A 25,201-nucleotide genomic window follows, 5' to 3' on the forward strand; every position below is an offset into this window, starting at 1 on the left:
TTTTTTGGGGGGTTTGCTTTTCTGAGATAGCCCTGGCTGTCCTAGAACTCACTCTGTAAATCAGGCTGGCCTCAAACTCAGAGATCCACCTACCTCTGCCTCCCTAGTGCTGGGATTAAAGGCCTGTGCTATCACTGGCCAGCTTTATTAAAAGCAAGATTCTTGTTTGTTTTTGTTTTTTGAGACAGGGTTTCTCTGTGTAACAGTCCTAGCTGTCCTGGAACTAGCTCTTGCAGAACCAGGCCGGCCTTGAACTCAGAGACCCACCTGCCTCTGCCTCCCAAGTGCTGAGATTATTAGGCACGTGCCACCGCCACCCGGTGAGGCTAGACATTCTTGACACCCAAAGGTAGCAGAGACTACCCTTACCCACTCCCACCCCCGCATACACACTCTTCTCCGTCCTCTACCCAGGCCCCAACTTGGGCATCCCGCCTGAGAACTGTATTTTGGCAGGGGGTATAAACTGTGTGGCTCACGCTGGCATATCTCCAGTCAAAGGCCATCATCCTCCATGGACGCACCTTACTAGGCTGCCAGAGAAGTGGCATCAATTCCCTTTGCCCTCTAGGGTCTTTTTTCCTCTCAAATTTCCATTCCAATGGTTTCCATAGCAGAATAAGGCAGCAACAGTGCACCTCCCTTGTCTGCTGCTCTGTGCCAGGTGTGGTTGGTTCGCCAGGATTTCCACTTTCATCCCTTCAACCCCGGTAACAACCCAAGAGCCAGGCAACACTGCCATTCCCATTCTACAGAAGAGAAAATTAAGGGCTGGCCCAGGAGTACAGGCGTGAGTGAATGGCATAGGATCTGAATCCTAGTGGGCACCTAGCCCCAGGGCCTGACCCTTGGACAGCTGGGAAGTCCCTGCACATCCGCAGCTTGAGACATTCCTGCCTTGAGTGGTCTCAGGATTTCTGTCAGTGGTCCCGAGACACCTGGCCTCACCCTCAAGCAATTATGCTGGCATTGGCTATAGTGAGACTTGAGGGGGTCTTGCATCCTGTGCAAGCGAGGAAAAGGGAATTATGGAGACAGGTGAAACGGCTTAGCACTGGTAAAAGGCATCGCTGCCAGGACTAATGACTTGCTCTCCACCTGAGAAGGAGAGAACCCACTCCCCTGAGCTGGCCTGCGACCTCTGCCCGCACTGTGCATGTATATGGGTGCACACATAAAAGAATGAAATATATACACGGAGAAAGGACATATACACACAAGCCTCGGTTGGCTTGGAACTCACTATGTAGTCTGGCCTCCACAGTGGAGGGATTACAGAGGTCAGCCACCACCAAGACCCCTTTAAGACTGAAGGGAGACGGGGCAAGGGATAGAGGGAGCCAAGGATCTGGCAGACAGCCACAGGGGCACAAAGAAGGATTATATTTTAACAGGGAAAGGAATGTTAAAGAAAGAAGAGAGTTCCTCAAGTGGTGAGGCACATAGATAAGATTTGCCAAAGAAGAATGGGGGCTGGGATGCAGCTAAGTGGCTCAGTACTTGCCCAGCATATACAAAGACCTTGGGTTCAAATCCTAGCACCTAAAAAAACTGGGTGGAGCTGGAGAGGTGCCTCAGTGGTTAAGAGCACTTGCTTCTCTTGCAAGGGACTTGGGTTTGGTTCACAGCCAGCTGTACCTCCAGTTTAAGGGATCCGATATTCTCTTCTGACCTCTGGGTGCACCAGGTATGCATGTATACATCCACACATGTAGATAAACATTCACACACAAAATAAAATAAAATAAAATAAATTTCTATTAAAAATAGTGATAGGATACAAGCCTGTGAGGGGCACTGGAACGGGCCTAGTTTGGCATCTGACAGCAGTCTGGAACCCTGGTTTGGTCAGCTATCAGTTGTGTGCTTTCAGATGGTCTATAAGAAGTGGGTAACCCTACTTCCTTCAAGGGATTCTCAGAGGATAAAATGAGATATGAAGTAAGGGACATACGGCAGTTCCTTAAAAATAAATACGGATTTTCCAGGAGCCACCGTGGAAAGTGCAGATCCAGGATGTGGACCAGTCCTGAATCAGAGTCTGTGCATCTCAGACCCTCATCAGGGAAGCTTCTTTGTGTGCAGATAGAGATTAATCCGGAGAACTATAACCAGTCAACCAGAGGCTGTGGGATTCTCAGCTCTGTACAGCTCTAAGTAAATGGCTACATCACTCCCCATCCCCGAAGGCTCAGAGATAACCCTGGGGGAGGGGGCAAAGGCAAGAGCCAGAGGCAGTGGACATCTGCAGTGACATGACAGGGCTCTTGCACACACGACTCACAGTGGCTAGCATGGCATGCAAGAGATGTGCAGCCAAGATGAAGCCAGCCAAAATCCCAGCATGGGCGAGGGAGGGGCTCATAAAATCCCACGCCTAACTGACGCTGCAGGGGGAGGGAGAGTAAGTCTTCTTCAGGGATGTGGTCCCCAAAAGCTCCTCACACTGCAGTAGATGGTCCTATACCCACACAGGGCTAAGTGGATTCAGAGAGTTTTTAAAAGGAGGAGGACATGAAGTTTGGAGGGAAAAGTGGCGGGGGAGCGAGAGAAGGGAATGGGGGTAGAAAATGTTATTTTCATATATGAAGTTCTCAATAAAAAGCACACTATCATATCATCATGCAGAAAATTATTCATAAATTATTCTATAGATAAATGAAAACAATTGATAATTTGCATCTAAAGCAAAAGGTTTTAGTTTTGCCCCCTCAAACTGTATATTTCTGAAGTCAGAACCTTTTCTCACTGTTCTGTAGCAATTAATACACTGTGGAAATAAAATGATCAACTGCATTATGGCTATAGATGTAAAATGTACAGTCATTTATGCTTCTACAAATAAATACAGACCAAGACACTGCATATTCAATAGGAAACCACATTATTTAAAGTAAATTTCTTGTTCTTAAAGTTACTTTTATTTATTTTGGAGGGGCACATGTGTGGAGGTCAGAGGACAACTTTTGGGGGGTCAGTTCTCTCCCTTGTGGGTCCTGGGGATTGAACTCAGGTTGTTAGGCTTGGCTGCAAGTGCCTTGAACCTCTGAGCCATTGCATCTGCCCAGCGATGTTCTTAACAAAGCAAATCAGCATAGTAAGGACATGTAGAAGCTGGAATCCTAATGTTTTGCTGGTTAGAAGGTGAGATGGTGCAGCCAATGCAGGGGAACAGAATGGTGGTCCCTTGCCGTTAAATACAGAACTACCTCATAACTGTCCAATTCAACTCCGAGTGTGCACATGTTCTAGTTCACTTCCTGTTGCTGTGATAAACAGCATGGCCAGCAACAACTTGGGGGAAGAAAGGGCTTATTTCATCTAACAGGTTATAGACCATTCAAGAAGGAAGCCAAGGCTGAAACAGAAACCAACGGGAAAATGCTGCTTGCACGATGCAGGAGCCTCTGGCTTGCTCAGCTTCCTTTCTTGGACAGCCCAGGTCCTCCTGCCTAGGGATGGCACTGCCCACATCAATTAGCAATTAAGCAATTACCTCAGCCAGGACATAGAGGCACACACAGCACTCGGAGGACAGAGGTTGGTGGGTTTATGAGTTCAAGGCCAGCCTGGTCTACAGAGCAAGCTCCAGGACTATGCGGAGAAACCCTGTCTCAAAACAAAACAAAACAAAACAACAAAAAAACAAAAATAAAAAAGAAAGAAAGGAAGGAAGGAATGAAGGAAGAAAGGAAGGAAAAAAAGGAAGGAAGAAAACTAATCTGACCTAGGCAATTCCTCAATTGAAGTTCCCTCTTCCCAGGGGACTCTGGGCTGTGTCAAAGTGACAGTTGACAATACCAAAGGAATTGAAAATGGTATTGAAATAGACACTGGTACAAGTTCAGAGTGGCACGCTTCTCAATAGCCAAGGGTAGGCACAGCTCAGAGACGGCCATTTAAACCAGTGAATGGGCTAGCAAAACGAGACTCCACATAATGGAAGACTGTTTAGTTACAGCGAGGAATGAGATTCTGATAATGCCAGAACATAGACGAGTCTAAAAAGTAGTTTGCTCAGTAGAGGCTACATGCTGAATGGTCACACTACGGGAGCCTCCACAGTGCTAAATCTACAGATGAGCAGTTGCTGGGGACTGGGGGAGGCAAGAGACCCTAATGGGTATTGGGTCTTCCTGAGGATCATAAAGATGATTTGGAACTCGGAGGAGGTAATGGTTGTACACATGAACATGGGAGGGAGGGATCCAGCCACATCAGAGCGGTTTACAGTGGGCACCCGGACCTTGAATCCCTCCAGAGCAGCTCTCTCCCAGACTAGGCGCTAGGAGAGGCACAGCAGTGACTCAGTGCCTGCCAGTGGCGGGTGGAGAATTCAGGCCCCCGGTTTGGAGGAGGGCTTGGCTGCAAAGACCACTCCTCTTTCCAAATGGTGTAGAGTTTTCCTCAGCTTACACCAGCTGCCAGTACCACCTCTAGGGCAGAAGCCCCATGGCACAGTGACCCCACTCCTGTGACTGAGGAAATTTGGTCACTATAAATACCTGGCTTGGGATGAAACCCCACAAACAGGCTGAGCAGGAAAGATCTGGCAAGGAGGGGGCAGGGCTCACACACATGCTAGGCGGCTGGGGAATCCATAACATGGTCCTACATGGTCCTGCTCAGAGAGCTTACTAGCCAGGGCTGCAGCTATAGACTGAAGTTTAAGATGCAGTGATGAAGGTTCTGGGGAAGGCAGAGCTGGAGTGTTTTCTGAGTCTCTGGGGCCAGCTTTTCCTCTTTCTGTCTTGGCTTCAGTGAGATCTCCCCACGGTCCATGAAGAGCTGAGTACCTGTCTACTTAGCTCGGGCAGTGCACAGACCTGTCTCCCTGCCTGCTTTCAGCAACACACTGAACCTGGATGGGGCACACTGCCACATGACAGGAGTGGCTGGATCAGGGCTTCTCCAGCCTTGGCTCCCATCGCCCTCTGCGGTTCTCACCTCCTCCTGGGCCTGAGTCCTTGTGTTAACCTGGCCGTGGGACACTTGCCCTCCCCACTGCATGGCAGTCCAGCAGCTGGAATCCTGGAAGCCAGCAGGCAAATGGCAGGTGCTTTTAGGACAGAAAGCGCCAGTTTAAGAGACGCTTTCAAAAGGGAGGAAAAGGTCGTTGCTATGTGAATCCTCGTTTTCTTTCTTTAGCAGTGTATGCACATGGGCCCTAGGAATAACCACTGCTGGGCTGGAGAGATGGCTCAGCGGTTAAGAGCACTGGCTACTCTTCCAGAGGTCTTGAGTTCAATTCCCAGCAACAACATGGTAGCTTACAACCATCCATAATAAGATATGGTGCCCTCAAAAAAAAAAAAAAAGATATGGTGCCCTCTTCTGGCCTTCAGGGATACATGCAGGCCATAATAAATAAGTAAGTAAGTAAGTAAGTAAATAAATAAATAAAGTCTTTTTTAAAAAAATGAAAGAAAGAAATAACCATTGCTTGTGAGGAGTCTATGCTTCCTGTCTGTGTTCCCAAGTAGACTCATAATCTCCTCTTACCTTGGGGCAGGCAGCCCAGGGTACCCACAGTGGGCTGGCATGTCCAGATGGAAAGACAATAGTAAGGCTACTCTTGGGGGGGGGGGGGAGGGAGAGGACGACGATGAAGACAAAAGAAGCAAATAAACAGATCTTCCAGTCTCCTAATCCCCCCTTTAGGCCCCATGTTCACTCTGATCCATCTATGTGCCTGGCCACACATAGAAGAGTTGCTCCTGAAGGCCGGGTCCTGGCTTCCACCGTGTCAGAGTGCAGTGGATGTGCAGGCTGGGGGTGGGGCAAGGCAGTCAGGACTTGGACTCAGCAGTGATTCAGCAGAGGTGCTTGGACCAGCTCCCTGCTGTCCCAGAGAGACTCTTATTCTATAAACTCTCTTGGGATGGAGAACACTGATTTCCTTAATAAAACTTAAGTCCCAGGGGGAAAGAAGATAAATCCAGCTCAGGATGGAGAGGAAAGCATGTGGCCAGCTAAAATCCTCCAGCCTCAAAGGTCAAACTGAGAGAAGGCACCTGACATTACTGCCAGGGCAGAGGGGAAGACTACCCCACCCAGCCCTAGGTCCTGAAGTCAGGGCTGCTCCTCTTCCAATACAGCAGATACCACCTTATTTGGCTGGTGGTTCTTTCTTCCCAGTGGGAACATATGGGGTGCATAGAAATGTTTAATCCAGCTTTGGATGGGTCACCTTACTGACCCAAGCACTCCCAGGTGGGCAATGGGAAGATGTGGGGGAAATACTCTGGAGGCCTTAGAGTCCTGTCTCGAGGGGTCAGGAGGTCAGACGCTCAGCTACTCAACAGGGCACACAAAGAGCTTTGTCTATGTGAGAAGGAGGTGGAAACAGTCCCACAGCAAGTCTCCAGCCACGCGAGGAGGCAAAGCACGCCCCCTCCCACTTCTCCCTTCTACAAGGGGACGGCTGAGGGCAGACTGTGCACAGATGAGGAGACACACCCCTTCTCCATGCAGCACCCATCCATCGCAAGGCAGAAGTGTAGCCAGCTGCGCCTCATCACCGTGCCTTCTGCAGCCCACAAGCCCGCCCTGCGCCTAAGGGATAACTCTGCAGAGCTGATGGAGGGCCTGGTCTCAGCTCCACCTGGGCTGTGACCCTTTCTGTTAGTGCTGCTCCTGTAACTCCATCCTCCCTCCAGTCCTGCCCCCCCCCCCAGGACAAAGCTCCTTTGTCCTCATAAACGCCCACTGCTCTCCTTCCTTCTCTGCACAGCACAGACTCTTGGTTGAGATGCTGGAGCTGGTCTGTCATTTTAGAGTCTTTTATTTTCCATCCTATGATTCTCCAGTAGCCGAGCACTACGGTCCTGAACTCTCTTTGGTCCATGGGGGGTCAATGCTCCCAGAACCTCTCCATTTCCTTCTGAATGCAGAGCCACCATGACTAGAAGCACCCTTGTATTTAACGGCATGCCAGTTCTCCTGTATCTAGAGTTCTCTGTAACTGGGCAGGAGAGAGGTTGGTTCTGGGGCGCTTGTTACCCAACGAGCTCTAGAAACGGCTCTCCTTCATTCTACAACCCCTCTCCATGTCCCACGTGAAAAGTCTTTCCTTCCCCGACCCAGAGCCTCACCTGTGCGGATACTGTATCCCAAGGCCGTGCTGGCGAAGATGTGCCAGGAGCTTTAAGGCCCCAGCTGTCTGAGGGCAGTGTCAGGCTCCCAGGCTCCCAGTCCCTGGGCAGCACTGGGCTGGCTGTTGGGAATCGGGACCTGAGAGCAGGTGTGCCCGAACTCCCAGGCTCTGCGGCCGCCATCTCCAGTCTGAGAGAGGCCCAGCCAGGGATTAGGGCTGGATTGCTCTAGATTTCCTCCTCCCCCAGAGCGCTTTTTCCCATCTGGCAGGAAACATGGAGGTCTATCCAGCGGGAGGACCTCTCCCCAGCCCAGTGTGTCGGAGGATGTCCTAGTGTGACTGGCCGAGCTGCATGCAGGAGGTGGGAAGTCACAGGAAAATATAGGGCAAATAACTGTTTACCCACCAGACAGACACTGACCAGTTCCTCCCATTTCCGCGTCTAAGAATCTCCCCGGTGATCAGAAACCCTCCCACAGTCCTGCTCAGCTGCACCAACTCCCAGTTTCAGCTCATAATGGAAGTATGTCTTCCAGAAGGGGTCCCTCTCAGGAGTTCTCCTCCTCTCTTCCTGTTCCGTGGCTTAAAGCTCGGTCACTTCTAACCCAGAATCCCCAATAATGGCCTGGAGACATCAGCAGCCTCAATAAGGGAATCCCTCTGTCCTGAGACTGTGTCCCATGAAGCCACTCTGCTCTGGACACCTCTGTGCCTCCCTCCCAGCTTCAGCTTCCCCCCACGTCCTGTCCCCCAGCACTGCCCAGGCAGGAACCACCCAGGGTACAACAAAGACACAAACTCACAGCAGTCCCTTTTTCCTTGGACTTCATCTGTGCAGTCCCAGTAGGAAATCCTGTCGGTCAGCAGAGGGGGCCAGAGGGCCACCGTAGAGAACAGCAAGTGGTGAGGAAGGAGATGGAGAAGCCAGTCCTGGGTCCACCAGTCTCTCTACCAGCAAGCTCCCCAAGACAGAATGTCCATCCCGCGACTCTGCACTCATGTGAGCCCCCAGAAGCACACAGGGCTTAAATACCAACGGTCAATGTGGATCATGCTCATGGGGCAGTCCCAAGTTCAAGAAGGTTCCAAGAGATAAGAAGGGCCCCGTGCTATCTCTAGGAGCCAGTGCCAAGGTTTGCAGCCAAAATCACCGAGACCAGGAATCCCCCACCCAGGGGTCCTGGAAACTGTACAAACATGTGTCAGCTGATGACTTAGGGGTTTCTGAGGAGGCTGGCTAGACATATTACATGGGTCTCCCATGACTGGGGCCATCTCTGGTCTGTAGGATCAGGGAAAACTCTAGGCAGTTCCTATTTTCATAAACGATCTCTCTGTTTATACAGTATTTTGACAAGTACTGTTCCTTTTGCATAACAGTCATTAATATAAAGTCTTTCTGTCCATATTAAACTATAGGAATGTAAGGAGTAACCCTTATGGTTATCTGGGCCTCTTCCTGTGGCCAACACGAGGCTGGTCTCCTTTGACACTAACAGTGTAATGGCAGCTGACTATCTCACTGGGCTGTAATGGAAGTTCTCTGCAGCAGGTCCATCCTAGGTAGCAACAAGTCTGGCTTGAGATTCTTACCCTTGAGATATCCCTTCCCTGTCCCCTCCTTTTGGGCTTCGCCAAGTTAAGATTTTTAAATTTAAAAAAATTCTAAATTATGTGTGTGTGTGGGTATGTGGGTGTGAAAGCAGGTGCCTGTGGAGGCCAGAGGCACTGAATTCCCTGAAGGAGGAGCTACAGGGGGTTGAGAGCTTCCTGATGTGGGTGCTGGGAACCGAGCTCAGGTTCATTGGAAGAGCAAAGTGCTCTTAACCTCTCCAACCCCCAAGCTAAGATTCTTAAAATTTCTTTATTTTTCAAGATTATAATATAATTATATATTTTTTCTTTTCCTTTTCCTCTCTCCAAACCCTCCCATATAACCCTCCTTCCAAAATTGTTACATACATATATATGTACATATTTATTGGCCAAACCACTTCAGTGGTTCACATCGAATTTCACAACTTCAACGAACAACACCAAGTCTATAACTGCTTGGTATTTCCCACCATGCTCTTACTTGTAAAGAGCCGAGTTTACTTTCAGTCTGCATCATCGGGAGGGAGCGCTCGTCCACCAGAGTATGGACAATGAGGACAGTATACGAGTGATGACAGATGTACCGGTGGATCCAGACCCACGTGAGCAGAGGTGCAGGGGTCTAGACTGGACCACCTGGGGTCTGCTTAGCTGGGAGAGTGTAGTGGGCCCAGTATATACACCAGCACAGCATGCCTTCTGGCCTTAAGGTCTTACACTTCCCATGATTGCTGGGGAAAATCCTATGTCCTCTGAGGCGCCCCCTTGTCTGTCTCTTTCTGAACTTCCTTTTCCTTTTTCCTTTTTAAGTTACACTTTATTTGTTTATCTGTCTTTGTGTGTAGGGTATGTGTGTGTGTGGGTACACATGCCACAGCACACATGTGGAGGGTGGAGCAGATCTTGCTGGCATTGAGTGCTCACTCTCTCCTTCTATAACTCAGGTCATCAAGCTTGGCAACAGGAACCTTCACTTCACTCCCTGAACCATCTCACTGGCCCATAACCTTTTCCATATCAACAACAACAACAAACAAAAAAAAAAAAGGAGGAAGAGGGGGCAGTGGCCACAGGAGACAGAGGTTAAGAGCAGGCTAAGATTGGGGTTTTCTTCCCACGTACGCACGCACGCACACACACACACACACACATTTTTTTTTTTAAATTGTGGAGTTGTCTCTGAATGACAACTTTCTGATCCAGAAAGCTAAGAACAGCAGAAACAGTTTTTTGCTAGCCACATTGCATTAAGATGGCCATGGGGAAAACTGCCCCCTAATGGGACATTTCAGCTCCACTCCTGGAACAACTCATCACAATGTCAGACAGGAAGAGGGTGGGAAGGGGTCAAGGGACAAACCAGCAGTCTCTAAGAGAAAAGGAACACATGGTGATCAGGGCAGTGTTGCCTGGCAAGCCAGCAGGCAGAGAGCACTTTCCTCTGTGATGTTGTCCTTGTCCTTATCCATGAGCAGAGACCCTGAATCTGCCAAGAGGAACCGCGGGGAACATTTATGACCTTGGGTTTCAAGCTTGGTTCCATAGTTGCTCTAAAACTTTGGTTGAAAGTATTCAGTTACAAGGGGAGGGATGTGAATGGGTAAGGGTTGAAGGTGAATATGTCTGGGAGGAAGATATGTACAGAATGGGCTCCAGGGATGCTGAATAAACTTGCCAGTAGCCTGGCAGTGCTTGGGAGTCAGAATGGCTGGTAGAGATTCTTACCCTGCTACCCACAAGCTATGTAGCCTGGACAGGTACTAGCCATACTTCTTCCTAGCCACAAAGGAGTCAGGTGTACCCACCGAGGGGTCTGCAGGATGAGGCCAAAAAGCCAAGCGGGGCATGGAAAGAGAATGTAAGCTGAGCCTCGGAAGCTATGCAGCTATGTCCACAGAGGCTGACACCCTGCCGGCCTCACTGAAACAGGTTGCTAGAACTGAGCCCCCATCACCACATGTGAATGTGTAAACCCATGCACATATCACAGTATTCTAGACGGTACCTCGAAGACTTAGCCTGGAACAGAAAAGTAGCTGTCATCTGAAGGGAAGTTGAGAGGGGAACAAACAGGGGAGCCACCACAAGTAATTCAAGTAATGCCCCCGAAAGGACACAAACCAACAAGCAACTTTCCTTTTGCAAAGAAAATGTGCTGTTGGGTGACCGCCACTGCGTGTACTTCCTGTAAGTCTCGGTCATCCCTCTTGGTCACTTCCTCTACGGTATGGCTGAGGAAGAGACAGCACCACGGCAGGCAGGTGGTTACCACTGGTTTATAAGCCCAGCAGCTGAGCTACAGCTGGGGGTGTCTGGACTCATCTTCTCCACACAGAGTTAAGTCTGAGGGCAATAGACAGACCCACATTGTCCTTGAGCAGGGAGCTGGTGGAGCCAGGGCCTGAAGTCACACTGCTCTCCATGCCTGGCAGGGTTCAGCTCTCTTTCACCCTGGCTTCTTCCTCATTTGGCTTCTTCTTACACACCATACTTCCTCATCATTTAATTTTGATATCAAGCCTTTACTTCCTTATTTTCCTCTGCCTTATTTATATTATCGTCCTCTCCCTCCTGCAGAAAGTCATACTATTTACTTTTTTTCTCTTAAAAAATACAATAAAAATAGGGTTGGGTATAGCTCAGTGGTGAGTACTTGCTTAGCATGCAAGAAGCCCTGGGTTTGCTTCCCTAGTACCACAAAACACAAATAAAATTAAAAACTCAGTCAGCAGAGTCCACATATCCTACAGAGTGGGAAGCCTGAGTACAATGGTGAGAAGCAACTAAATTTAGTATCTTAGAAGGCAAGGTAAGGCCTTAAAATATCCTGGGCTGCATATGGTGTGTGGCAAGCAAAGCCCCAGCGAGGGCTCCTTCTTGGGAGGCTAACAGCTGCCCTGATGTTCACCATGCCTCCCCTGAAAACAAGGGCCAGGGAGGTCATTGTCCCACCCTTACTTTCAAACCTAACCAAGTCACCATTAGGATCTGCTTTCCCCTGGGGAGACAAGAGAATGGTTGGTATTCACCAGGAACTGCGGTGATCAAGGCAGGTGTGTACTCTGGGAGTACACAGACAGATACAGCCCTAGGAGCTGCAGAAGCAAACAGAAGGTCTATCGAGCAGGAGGCCACAGCACAGCATCGGCGTGTAAACGCCATGAGACCTTTCAGCTGCTTTCATGGAGGGAGGAGGCGTCTCCTCTACCCCAGGCCTTGGATGATCTAATGTCTCAGATACTCTGGGGTGGGGGTGGGGGAAGGCCTTGTAATTCCTGGGAACCTGGTCAGTGGAAACAGCCATATATCTGGCTCATGATTAGGCCAAACAAATTCATTCCTTTGCTGTCCTCTGCTCCCCAGAGGAGGGCTTACAGGGAACAGGTCCTGAAGAAAGTGACCCAGAGGAAAAGGCATCTCCTTCCTGCACAATTTTTAGGACACAAAGTACCCTCTATCCAACCCCATTTGCCACAAATAATTGAGAACATTACTGAAACACAATTTCTGGAGGCTCCCGCTGACTCCAGGGCTCTGAGCTTACCACTGGAGCTGATATGATTAAACAAGAAATATGCACAAAAGCATTCTGCAAACTATGGCACGCTGTTTGACGGACTGTTGGCACCAGCATGTCCCAGAAGCATGCCTACAAGGCCACTGAGTCCCCAAGAAATAAGTAGGCAGGAACGGGGCCCCAGTAACATTTGGGTTTGAAGTCGCCGTCTCAGGAGGCGATGAAACCTTATATAATGACGTTAATATTACAGGGCCCCTGTCTTTCCAGGGCAGGGTTCGCCTTTCCAGCCACCCCGAGGGGGCCTCTTGATCACAGTATCGCTATGGATCTGATTTAGCTTTTGCTGAACATGCTGAATTATTCAAGAGCTACGGATAGCAAGCCAGCTCTGGGATGAGGGTAGGGGTGTCAGGAGAGCCGTAAGGAAGAGGGAAGGTATACACTGGAAACCAGGCTTGCAGGGAGGTCAGAGAGGACCTCCAGAGTATTCGAGGGTCAAGGGCCAGTAAGATCTGCTTGATGACCTGTTTGTGACACCCTGGCACCTGTCCCTGGAGGAAAAGGAGAGGTGGGGAAGGCATTACCATAACCTCAGCACCCTAGCTCAGGAAAGCCCCTGATTCTCTGAGGATCCTCAGAGGGCTGCAATGGCATGTATTCTGAACTTCTGTTTTTATTCCAGAGCCCTCTGCCCCGCAGGAAATAAAGACATAAAGTACGAACTGCATCTAGAACAAGACGCAGATGCAGGGATCAGGTTAAGGGTACTGTATTTCCATTGCCTCACCTGGCGCCGAGGGACAAGGTCATGTTTCTCATCTCATGGATGTGGCGAATGCAGGGAAGAGTGTGCTAGGTAGCTGGGAGATGTGTGCCAACTCCCATGGCCCATGCCCACATCCCAGTGCTGGCTCCACATAGTCTGGAGCCCGATGGCAGAGTTCTACTTTCTGCTGACTGTTACCGTCTCTGGCTGGGGCTGACACCCAAACCCTGAGTACACCTTCTTGGGCAGTGCACAGCATGGCCGAAGGAGCCGAGGCTGAGAGAGGTAGAGAATGGAGCCTTGGCTGTAGTGTCCTACCTGTTCTAGACTGGCATCATCTCAGCCCCATGGGCTGTAGACAAAGAGCTCATCTCCCACAAGGCTCTGGCTTGAGCTTAGCAACAAGGGGTTAGGTAACAGTTGTCTAACCCACACACCATATCCCAGGCAATTGTATGCTCCAGAATCCAGTTAATCAGGAGGGCAGAGTATTTCCACAGAGAAAGGATGTCCGTGGGGGTAGGGCAAAGGCAAAGGCAAAGGAAGGGTACTGGGGCAAGTGACCCCAGCTTTGGTTCTGAAAGAGAAGGGGCTGGGGCTGTTATGACCTATGGGGTCAAGTGCAGTCTTCATTCTTTGGCCATTCTCATGTCTAAACCGTAACAAGGTGGAGGGCTTTGCCTGAGTGTGAGGGATACAATCACAGTAAAGTAGGCACAACAGGGTATACGGAAGCAGCAGGGGACTCTGGGTTTACTGAGCAAGGAAGGAATGATTCAAAGCAAAGCAGAGCGGGCTAACCTTGGCTTGGCGAGTGCCTGGAAGCCCTACACAGTCTCAAAGGGTCCTCCAAGGAGTGGGACAGTGGCCTCTGGCTCTGTATGGAAGGCAAGAACCTTCCATACAGAGAGGAAAAGTGGGAAATAGGAGAGGAGACAGAGGAGAGCAGGGCACGCGGGTGGTAGCTGTTCTCCTCAGACACCTGGGAGTGGCTGTACCACTGGGAGGTGGCAGTGCTATATGGGAAGGGGTTGTCGCTGTGTGAATAAGCTGAACTGGTGTGATCCTAGAGCAGAGTCACCACAGCCCCTGTGTAGCCAGGCCTAGGACATCAGGGGCCTCATGGGTGAGTAGTCTCCGGGCCCCCAATGCCTAGGGGACGAGGCATTGGAAACCTCTCTCAGCAGGCAGCCCCGCCCACCCCTGAGGCAGCAGACTGCTAGACGTAAATAAACCAGGGCCCCTGGGTGTCTGCCAAAACTTCAGACTTCTTAGCAAGAGGTGGGGCTAAGGATGGGCCCCCTCCCTCACCATCCTGGAAGTAAACAGGGAACTTATTTACATGGGGTAGGGAAATTTTGCTGTTGGATAAATCTGGTAGAAAGTGCACAGGATGTCCTCAATCTGCCCTGGGCTGGGAGATGAGCTGCACCCCACCGCTTCTCCCTCCACCGTCTGGCACTAGAGATAACACCTCCAAGTTAGAGTGACCTGACCAGGAAGGACAGAATCTCACCTCCTTACTCCTTATGACTATGGAGAACCTGCTCCCTCACCCCAACCTACCCCAGGGGCAGCAGAAAAGAGTTTATTGGTCATAAGATTCTCTCAAGGCTGCACAGACCCTGGCCTTCATGGCTCCTTGATCACACAGGACAGAAAGGAAGACAGGACCAGGCCAAGGTCAGAAATTAGTCACACAGCTGGCTCCTGTGTCATTCTCTCCTTGTCAGCCTCTAGTATGGCAGGCCTTACACTGTCCAGGATGGGCAAGGCTGGGTAGGGGTATGGAGAGGTTCTGAGGGATGCCCAAACAGACATGAAGAAAAAAAACCAAAGGGATGGGAAGCTTCTGACCCCACATTTTCCAGGACTGGCTTTTGAAAAGAGAGAAAAGGAAATGAAAGAGAGATAGGGAGGGGGCAGGAAACATGTCTCCTCTTCTTTCCGAGGAGCCAAGTGGCCTAACCCTGCTAGTGGCTCCCTGTCCGTGCCCCAGGGCCCATTCCCAGAAGTCGGGGTCACACACAATGTTACCCTCACTGTGTGCTCACTTGTGATACCCCGTACGCTGACAAATGGTTTCCCCTACTTGACGTGTGTAAGACCGAGTGCCACAGTGACCTTTCTCAGAGTCACACGCAGAATGGAAAACAGAAGGGTGGGGCCCAGGAGGAATAGTGTTTGTTTCTAATAAGGAAATAACTAAAGGCAGAGCTTAGATAGCTGGGTTTGGGACAAATGATAGTCCAGGTCCCACTATCAGGACTGAATTGCTGTTATGTGAGCCCCCACCTGTCTCTGCCACTCCCTGCTCCTTCAAGCCCCCTTCTTTCTCTGGGTGGGGGCCGTGTAAGTCTCAGCAGGGCCCGTCAGGAGCCCTAGCTGCCTCCGGGATGTTTTGGTAACTCAAGCCCTACCAGGGTGCCCTGGTCTGAGAGCCAGCTGGTGAGTTGCAAACAATGGTGAGGGGTGTGGGGAGTGGGGGAGGCTTATGAATTAAAAATAGATGCTAGTAATAGCCAGGGAGCCTGCAAGAGAGCATGTGGGCTGTGTTTACTAGAGAGAAGAATACTTCCTATTCATACCCGGAGCAAGAGAGTGGAACCACACGCTTCTCATACCAGCCAATGGCCTCTGGGTCTGGAGAGTCAGATGCTGGGGCTTTAAGGTGGCTAGAAGATCCATCTTCCAAGGACAGGGAGGCACTTCTCTCCCCTCAAGACCCCCAGGGCCACACCTACTTCTAGAGGGACAGCTCCAGGTCCGGACAGTCTATGCCTTAGGAAGAAACAATGCCTCTTTGCCAGGACCTAGCTGGACGGCCTGAGCCTGCAGTCCCTCCCTTTCTGGAAGACTCAGCCTTCACTTATGGAGTGGAAAGAATGACATCTGCTCTGCCAACTGCACTGTCTGTTATAAAGGTGGACCAGGTAAACAGTAGCAAAGCTGAAAGTTCCAAAGAAGAAGCCAGGCACACACCTTTAACTCCAGGACGAAGCAGGTAGATTTCTAAGAGCTCAAGGCTAACTTGGTCTACATAGTAAGTTCCAGGCCAGCCAAGGCTACACAGTGAGACCCTGCCTAAAATTAATTAATTAAGCAAAAGTTAAATCTTAAAAAAAACAAAACAAAACAAAAGAATAGGAAAGATGGGGCTGGAGAGATGGCTCCGCAGTTAGGAGCACAGACTGCTCTTCCAGAGGACCATGGTTCAATTCCCAGCACCTACATGACAACTAATAACAACCAAACATTTCCCTAGCTGTCCCCCAGTGAGGTCACCCAAGGCTCTGGGTTTGGCCTTCCATACACATCAAGAAGAAACTCTCCTTCTACACATTCTCCAGACACGGTGTCAAGATAAACAGTAGGGCAAAAAAGCCCCAGAAAGCTGCCCAGCTGGCACACCTATCCAGAGGACTCCAGCTCCCTGCACTCCCAAGCAGCAATCACCACCAGTTTCTGAAGGTGCCTACTGCCCACCTATTCCCTGTTTTTCCCAGGCAGCTGGAGAACTCTAGGGGCACCACAATTAACTGGAGGTCTCAATGATCACCCCTCCATCCAAAATCAAGTCCCTTGTGTGACAGGCTATTGCAACTAAAATTTATAAACATACTCACTCACTCACCCATGAGAGGTGGGCTCGGCTGTTGCTGTACATACAGAACTTTCTCATGAAGGGCTGAACAACCTGGTGGCAGCTGCTGGGTACCCCAGCTCTTGGGTTCACGAGGCCACACCCTGTCAGCCAAGTGCATCCAGTCCTCCCCTCACTGCACACTTCTCCCAGCCGAAGCCAGGCTCGCAAATGCAGTCCCATCGTTTTAAATGCTATCTATATGCTGACACCTCCCAAATTTATGCCTCCAGGTTGGATCTCTCCCCAGGACTCCAGACTTGTACAGCCTACTGCTTATTTGGCATTTCTACAGGGGTGTTTAATAGCCTCCTCAGACTTAACACAGCCAAAACTTAGCTCTGCTTGCTCCTCCCCCAACCCCCCGGCAAAGGAATAGCTGTTCAATTTGCCATCTTGCTGCTGTTCAGCTCACAGAAATTTCTTTTGTCCTGCAGCCAGGCCCCAAACCATGAGCCATCTTTGACTTCTGTCCCGTCATGCCCCATATCCAATCCATCAGAAACCCTTGGCCTTAACATCTGAAGCAAATCAAGAGTTCAGCCAGCATCCTTTCTCTAACCACCCCGCTCCAACCATCAGCTCCTCTGGAGTGTCAGCGTTCTATCATGCTCCTGGCTTAACCTGTCTGTTCTTACAGGGTAACACCAGTAATCTTGTATCGAGTTCTCTAGCAACCTTCCCTATCACTTGAAGAAAAAGAAAAAGAAACCCTAAAAATCCTTTTCCTGGCATACTGCCCCCCATGCAGTCTGCAGTGCTCCCCGTTCCTCCCCATCCCCCATCCAGCCTGTCCCTGATCTGATTCTGAGTTCTCTACTTTGCTGTCTCCATATCCACATAATTCACCCATCACATTGTCAGAGAGGCTTTTCTGACCAACCTATCAAAATAGCATGCCCACCCACATCCTCTGCCTTCCTGTTCTGCTTCTATTTCGCTTCTCAGCATTCTTACTACCAAATACATTGCACAGTCATTTGGTGGTTATCTCCGCCCACTAGGATGGGGGATGTGTTGCTGCAGGAACTGTTCTTTCATTCACTGAATTATCCTCAATGCCTAGACTAGGACCCAGCACTTAGTAGATGCTCAATAAATGTTGTCAAATAAAGGGGAAAGCAGGAAGGGGCAAGTGAAAGCACTCGAGAGGGGCGGGGAGGTCTGCTGACTTATGGCTGCCAGCTGAGGCTCTGCTGCAGACAGGTGGTCCAGAACCATCTGTGGAAAGCCCTTTTTCTTGAAGACACGTAGAACCCATGTTACATGTAGAATATATGAAATGGCTCAACAGCTCATGGCCAGAAACTGTTGCAAAGTCACCTCTGGGTGTGATCATTCTGCCAAAGCAAAACCTTGGGTCAGAGCCCCATCACTGACTACCAGTGCCAGTTACACATGCAGGGCAGCCTGGCGTGGTGGGGGGAGCAACGGGCTTGGGGTTAGGAAACCCAGGATCTACCACAACTGTGCTACAGGACTGAGCTCTGGGGTTTTAACATGTCTCTTATAATCTGGCTCACCTGGCTTAGGGGACCATTTTAATGAATTCACAAAAAGATGTCCACACTGGAAGAGCATCCAGCCAGACCTAAGCCAGTGTCCATCTGCTAGGCGGGCAGAATGGCTGAGTGATCAACTTCCAAATATTTCCAAAAGTCAAGATGCTCAGAAATCACAGTCAATGTTAGGAAGCTTTGGATCTTGTGTAGGGAGCTGACTCTGGGCTAGTGACAACCTATAGCAGGAACAACTTTACAGCAGAGTCCTTGGAACCTTGATGCTGGAGAACCCACTTGCCCTTGTCCTCCCACACAGAGCTCCACACCACCCACCATTCTCCTACTCTCCCTTTTCCCACTGTGCCTATCCATCTTCCATAGGCAGGGACTTGTCCATCAGCAGGCTGTCCCCACAGCTCCTCTTCCCAAGGCAGCCCTTTCTCCCATAGCTCCTGTGCTCTAGAAGGAGGACCAGGACCGCCTTCTTCCTCAAACTCTTGCAGGCTGACCTGCCCTCATTGTTGAGGTCCTTGCCTAACAATTTTCCTCCCTCTGCCCTCCACACATCAGACTGCCTTTATGTCTCTCTGACCTCTGCCACCATTTCCCAAGCTAAGCCCATGTTCTTAGCTTCCCCTCTACCAAGTGGACTACCTAACCTCTCAGATCTTGACATATCAAATTAAGTCTCTCTCCATTCCTTCCTTGTCTGAGTCCCAAGATAACAAATCCTTTTCTGTTTCTTCTCTTCCTTCTCCTTTCTCTTCTTCCTCTTCTTCTTTCTCTCCATCTCCTCTTTCTTTTGTTTTTTTTTCCAAGATAGGATTTCTCTGTGTAGCCCTGACTGTTCTAGAACTTGCTCTATAACTTAGGCTGGCCTCAAATTCATACACACACACAAAAACAACCCTGCCTGTCTCTGCCTCCCAAGTGCTGGGATTTAAAAGCATGTACCACCACTGCCCAGCCTTTTTTTCTTCTTTCAAGGATCAAACCGAGGGCCTTGTATGTGCTAACACAGTCAATCACTGAACTATATCCCTAGTCCTTGTTTTATTGAGAGTCTCACTATATAACTCGGGTTAATCTTGAACTCATAATCCTCCTGCCTCAGCTCCAAAGTGTTAGGATTATAGCTATGTACCACAATGGCATCTCTAGCTCCACCCCCTCTTTAGGCTTTCTCTGTGCACTGGCTCTTTAATTCCCTCAGCTCTGAATCTCCTTTTTCCACCTCATCATCTTTCCTCACCTCTTTCTGCAGGCCAAGACATCATGCTAGCCCTCTAATCCCAAGCTCTCTGCCATCTTTGACCTTTTGACATGCCTCCTGTCAATCAAGTCTTCAGCTCTGACTTTTCTTCTGCTGATGGAGAGAGAGACCACTAGAGGAAAATGAGTCACAGCCCCAGAGCCTTGGAAGGGCACCCAGGTGTGTGGGGAGCAAACCTGAAGAGAGATGCTGTCGAGGCAGAAAAAGGAGGCAAGGAGGGAAGAAACCAATGTGGGAAAAATAGCAGGTCAGAGCTGGCTGCCTGTCCCTTCAATGCCAGTGCGATCTGACCTGAGCTTTCTCTTCACTTGAAATGCCCCTCTGAGGATCTGTCTCACCTACACCAGTGACTTCAACCTCCATGCTGTTTTCACTCGCCAGCCAGTGGGCCGTCTCTACCTGGGCAGCTCCCAATGTACGTGCAGCAGGACAACCCTTTTCCTGGACCCTGCTCCTTCTTCTCTGACTTAGCCAGAGAGAGTGCCACTAAGCTAAGTCAGAAGTCAGAGGTTCCTCTCCTTCTCCTTCACTTCCATAGCCTCTTCCTACTCTCCAGAATCTTCTGATTTCCTCTTTGACATCTTCATGGTTGCAGCTGTTGCAATAACTTCAAAGATGGTTTCCTTGGCTCCTTTTCTCTCCCACTTCCTAATCTACTGCCTGCTGTCCTACTGCGCTCTGCACTCACTTCCCAGCCTCCCTTCGCTTCACTTGACTCCCAGACAGGACACAGCACAACCCCCTGTACTCTGGCCTCTGCTTCCCCAAGTCTCCAAAAGCAGAAGCACCTGCCACCAGCTCTCTTGCTTTGCTGCATACCAACCTTCCCTCCCTCCTTCGAGATTTAGTTCAATAGTTTCCTCCAGAAAGTCTCGGTCAGTTCCTCTGCACCCTGACTACTCTGTTTCCAAATCCCCAAAGCAGTCATGAGGGCCTTTCCACCCATTCTCTAGTGTTTCTAGATGCTGGGCGGCATGAGAACAGCAATGCTGGTTTGTTCACTCCTGTAACAGCCAATGAGGACTCGCTAAATATTTGTTAAATGAATAAACAAATGAGTTGGATACATTCATGAAGGGCCAAATAACACTTCATGGATTCCTCCCCTTCTTTTCTGGTTGGTAATAATCACAGTGAAGAAACTGTACCAGCTTCCAGTTCAGGAAGCTGCCTGTGCTAACTCATTCATTTCTTGCATCCCAGTTTCAATTGGTGATGCAGAGGAGCAAGGAGATTGAGTGGCCAGTTAATGCTGCTAATTAGAGGGATAACCAGACTCCTGTCTCTTCAAAACATCTTTAAGGAAAACAAACCAAAATTACTATCAAACAATCTAAGCAAATGACCATTTTTGAAAAACAATCCCCTCAACAAACAAAAATTAGCCCCTTGTGTTTGAATTGGTCATGTCCTGACTTCTCAGCAAGGACAGATAATGGGGTATAGCAGGTGTAAGCAGTGCCAAGCAGGCCATCAGCCTGACTTCAGAGGTTCTCTCGCGGCCCTCCTGCCGAGACTTACCTTGTCCCCCATGCCTTCAGCCTCCTCAGCCAAGAGGTACGCATTGCTGCCATCAGCCAGGAGCAAGGCTGTGTCGGTGGTAGAGGAGGAACGGGGTCGGCCCTGGTGCTGGTGCAGGATGGCGGCCAGGCTGCTGTCCTGGGGGGTCTTACGAAGCAGGTGAGGACTGCCACGCTGTGGCTCCAGGGAGCTGCTCTTGGCACGCCGGCTACTGCTCCCCCCACTGCTGTGCAGGCTGGCGCCCCGCTTGATGGAGGGCCTGGACCGGATCTGTTGTAACACCCGGTTGAAAGCTGTGGGTCGCGCAGGCAGGTCATGCAGGGACACAGCATAGGAGACGCGGTGCATCTCCGGGGAGCGCTCCTTCTCATCTGGGGAGTCCTGATCCGATAGGCCCTGCTGTTGCTGCTGTTGCTGGGCCTCCTGAGATGCTTGGTGCTCCCTCTCCCGTGACCTGCGGCGGCTGTGAAACAGGTGCTTCAGTCCGTGGCCAAACATGGAGCCCTCTGAGAGCTGCTGGATTTTCTAAAGGAGGAGAGATAAAAAGCCCTGGTCAATGGAAAGCCCCTGCACGCCTTGTCAGGTGGAGGTGAAGAAGGGTCTTTTCTTAGGAGACCAGAGCAGCTAGTACAGGCTTCCCAATGCTGGGGTCCCTAGAGCTGGCCTGCCATGCTTACAAGGGCATCTACCCTTCGGATACTAAAGTAAGTTCCGATCTCTAGATGGGATGTTCTCAGACTGGAGCCTGGGGCTTAGTAGCAAGCACACAAGTAGTACACAGGCATTCCTGGGGCTGCATCCTTCTCGACTGGTCTCCCCAGACCCATCACCTCCCTTCTTCCATGTTAGACTGTCCTTCAGGCTGCACTGGGGCATCGAGACCACCAAACATCCCTTCCCAAAGAGGTCTCATTGTGAGATCCCTTGGGAAAAGCAGGACCACATAATTAGGTTATACCACCGAAGCAGGCTATGCTAATTGTGTGTCCAGCACCTTTCCCCCTTTCTCGCCAACCAAACTACAAAGTGTTAATGTACCTTGCTAGAACTTCCGGCTTCAGCACATTTGCTTGTAGCTATGGTTTCTTAAACACCTTTGCTTTCTCGATAAAGGCACTAGTCTTTTCTAGTTCTCCCATCTGGAATGTGACAATAGTATCTGGGGATGTAGTAGCCATCCTGTAACCATGAGATGACAGCTGATGATGGAGGACCAACACATCCAAGAAAACAGTCCATAAAACCTACCTCCGTCTACAAGATTCTACTACAATCGTGTGCTGTTAGCAGCCAGTGAAGTTCTGGCATAACGGACAATGAAATGAACGTTACTTTTCCGAGCCCAGAGTATCTACAGCAGAAACAGCTGTCCAGATGAGGGGATTCATTCCCCCTCAGACTAGAACCAAGCTGGAGCCCTGGAGCCTGGTGCCGCCCTCCTGCAGCAGTGCCCAGGATGAATGGCTGGTGCACGGGCTGCAGCTTTCTCATGAGGAGATGGCTTATCTCTGTGCGGGCCGTGTCCTCTGTAGAGCTCCAGAGCTGTGGGAGGATGGGTGGGACTTAGAAGACAAGGGGAACTCTTCACTTTGACCTCTAAGAGAGAAACAGAGCCAAGTCACCTGGGGCTCAGGAGCCACAGCAGGGCTTTCTCCGTGCCAACATCCTATAACCTCACACAGCAACCTCTGTCATTAGAAAACAATTTAGGCAGTCCAAAAAAAAAATTTACACACACTAATTTTCTTCCTTATTTTCTTCTAGAAACAAACAGAGCAAAGGTTAGACCATGAAGAAACCAGGAAAGCACAAGTCTCCAGCTTTTGAGTGGCTGCCCACTCAATGCTGCGCACCACCACTGTCATTGCTTGCTGCACCCACACTCCCGTGTGACTACAAGGCCTGCACTTGCTCAGAAGGGAAGGAGCCTCATCTGAGTCCTCCAGTCAACCCCGGATGCCTGCCACTTCACCGGCTACACATGTCCATCCTCACAACTCACTGCAAGCTGAGTTTTGAGCTCTGGAGGTATGTTCTCTCCTGCATAATCTCATTGTTTCCCCAGACACCCACAAAAGCAACAACTGCACACTCGCACCCACAGAGAGAGAAATTATTCCTTCTCAAGAACTGAGGTTTGGGGTTACCCTAGAAACACGTCTTCTATGCCAGGTGTTCCCAGAGTTGCCTTCTTTTCAGCAATGAGAGAGTCAGTACCCCAAGCCCACTTGAATATATACTAGGGAGAACCAAGATGTCTAAGGCAGAGATAGTAACATGCAGGTACCATAAACTGAGTAAGTCCGATCCTGGGCCTCCTGACCTACCTGAGCTACCCACCATCTTCCTCACATGGCCAGACTCAAGCTAACACAAGATTTCCCATGAGGCACCACAGAGGGGGCCTCTTGGCCCTGGTCTTTGCCCAACTGTTTTTGTTAAATATACTATATCCTCTGAACTTAATATTCTATTTTAGGCCATTCCTCCACACCCCATTCCTAACTTGCTTCTCTTACACAGAAGCCCCTCTTTCCTATTCACTCAGGGAGACAGTTTCCCCTTAAAAACTTTAGCTGAGGTCCTGGGTACACAGCCAGAACCTGGGAACTGGTGGATTATGGGGTGCATGGGGTAGGTTGGAGGATCTCAACTACTCGTTAGCCATATCAGCTTGACCCTGATGAGCCTTGCTTTTCAACTTATGCTATCTAACCTGAAACTAATCTTATTCCAGGAGCTAAAAACTGACAGGCTAAAGCAGCCTCATTCCATTTTGCTGATAAAAAACTGAGACACAGAAGAGTTAGGTAGTTCATCCAAGCCAAAAAGGCGAGCCTCTGCCGTCTAGTCTAATCTACTGGCCCACACCTAACATGAGGCTTCAGTAGTTGTGATGCTGTATGCCTCCTGGGACCCTAAGGCAGAAACCGCAGGGTTAGAAGGAGGCCACTGAACTGTTCGGAGGTCTGCTCAGGCCTCGTCATAGGACTTGTGCAAGCCTCGGACCACAGCTCTTCAGCTCTTTATTTCTCCCCTCCCCAGGTGCTCTGCAGGTAAAGGATCTTTCCACCAGCAGTACCTAGGACTCTGTTAAAGTCCACAGTAGATATGAAGAGAAAGAACAAAAAGAAGCCATGAAACAGTGTGGGGTGGGGAGGGAGTAAAAAGCAAGAATAGCAAGCAGGGTGACACACAGGCCAGCTGCTTCTACCTGTGGGTGTCAGGAAGACGGTTAAGGGTTTTGACATAACTAACATGAGGGGGGAATAAAAATCCTCAGTGCATATACATCCCCAGCCCCAAGTTTCAGAAGAGAGGAAAACCATGGCGACCAGCTCAAGGGAACTTCGCCACCAACGCAGCAGAAAGCACCACCTGCTCTGACTAACAGGTTCCAGCTTCTAAATGTCACTTGCTCTTCCACATTGACTTTTGCTTTCCTCCAGCTGCCAAAAGCCACTGTGACGGCCAGACAAGACCATGTGTCAGAGAGAGAGAGAGCTGTGAGGCCGGAGAGTCAGGGACGGACACAAGCTCTTTATATGCATGGGTAGGGAGGTGCCACACCTGGGGAGAGCAGTGAGGGACTTGCACTGTCCCTTTCCTGGAACTGTCTTCAAGAGGAGGGAGGACCCAAGCTCCCTGGGTGACACTGTGCTCTCAGGAAGAATGGTATTCTTTCCTGAGAATGCCGTGGTTTCTGAACAGCAGGCTTCAGCTGTTCTCCTCCCTGGGTGTGGGCCCAACAAAAGGAAGTTTGCTTCGGATTCTGCAAAGACAGCTTCAAGAAGTCAAAAGGAAAAGGCTTCAGGGTGCAGTGTCCTGGGCACCATTTGGCCTAAAAACAGGACCTAAAGCAGTTTCCAATACCTGGGGGTCCTTGTGTTCTCCTCAATCTCAGAAATGCTGAAAGGATCTGGGGAACCCGGAACTAACGATCCCCAGGTGGCAACTGTTTAGCCTTCCTCCACCTGGTCTGAAATTCCCTCTGCCCCATCACAGATAGGGCGTCTGGGTCACCCTGAGCCTTTATAAGCCTAGGTCGCCAACGTCTCCTCTATTTATAGGGTCTCTATGGAAACAGGGCCAGCGCTAGAGAACGAGTTACCAGGAAAACCCACAGAAACTGTGGATTTTCGGAGGGGATTGTGCTCTCCACTGCCCCCAAGAAGCAGCAGACGTGGGCCGCAGAGGGGCTGCAGGGAAGGTCTATTGCTCCAGGCTTCCGGCTGCTGACCACAGAGTGATGGAGAGGCAGCAGCTGCTGGTTCCCAGCCTGCT

At 50.1% G+C, this 25,201-nt stretch overlaps 1 protein-coding gene across 3 annotated transcripts in view; it reads right to left on the minus strand.

The window, feature by feature from the left end:
* The window catches only part of Tmcc2 (transmembrane and coiled-coil domain family 2), a 38,088-nt gene that overhangs the window by 6,852 nt on the left and 6,035 nt on the right, over positions 1-25,201 (minus strand). For 2 of the 3 annotated variants that reach the window (XM_075987894.1, XM_075987895.1), the window contains exon 2: positions 20,918-21,442. In XM_075987894.1, coding sequence (XP_075844009.1) covers positions 20,918-21,442 — 525 coding nt within the window. Of the gene's footprint in view, positions 1-7,899; positions 8,030-20,917; positions 21,443-25,201 lie in introns of those variants that run through there. The other variant, XM_075987896.1, reaches the window with a different exon arrangement.

The sequence above is a fragment of the Microtus pennsylvanicus genome, chromosome 10 (assembly GCF_037038515.1).
Source record: "Microtus pennsylvanicus isolate mMicPen1 chromosome 10, mMicPen1.hap1, whole genome shotgun sequence".
In the NCBI taxonomy this organism is placed as follows: Eukaryota; Metazoa; Chordata; class Mammalia; order Rodentia; family Cricetidae; genus Microtus; species Microtus pennsylvanicus.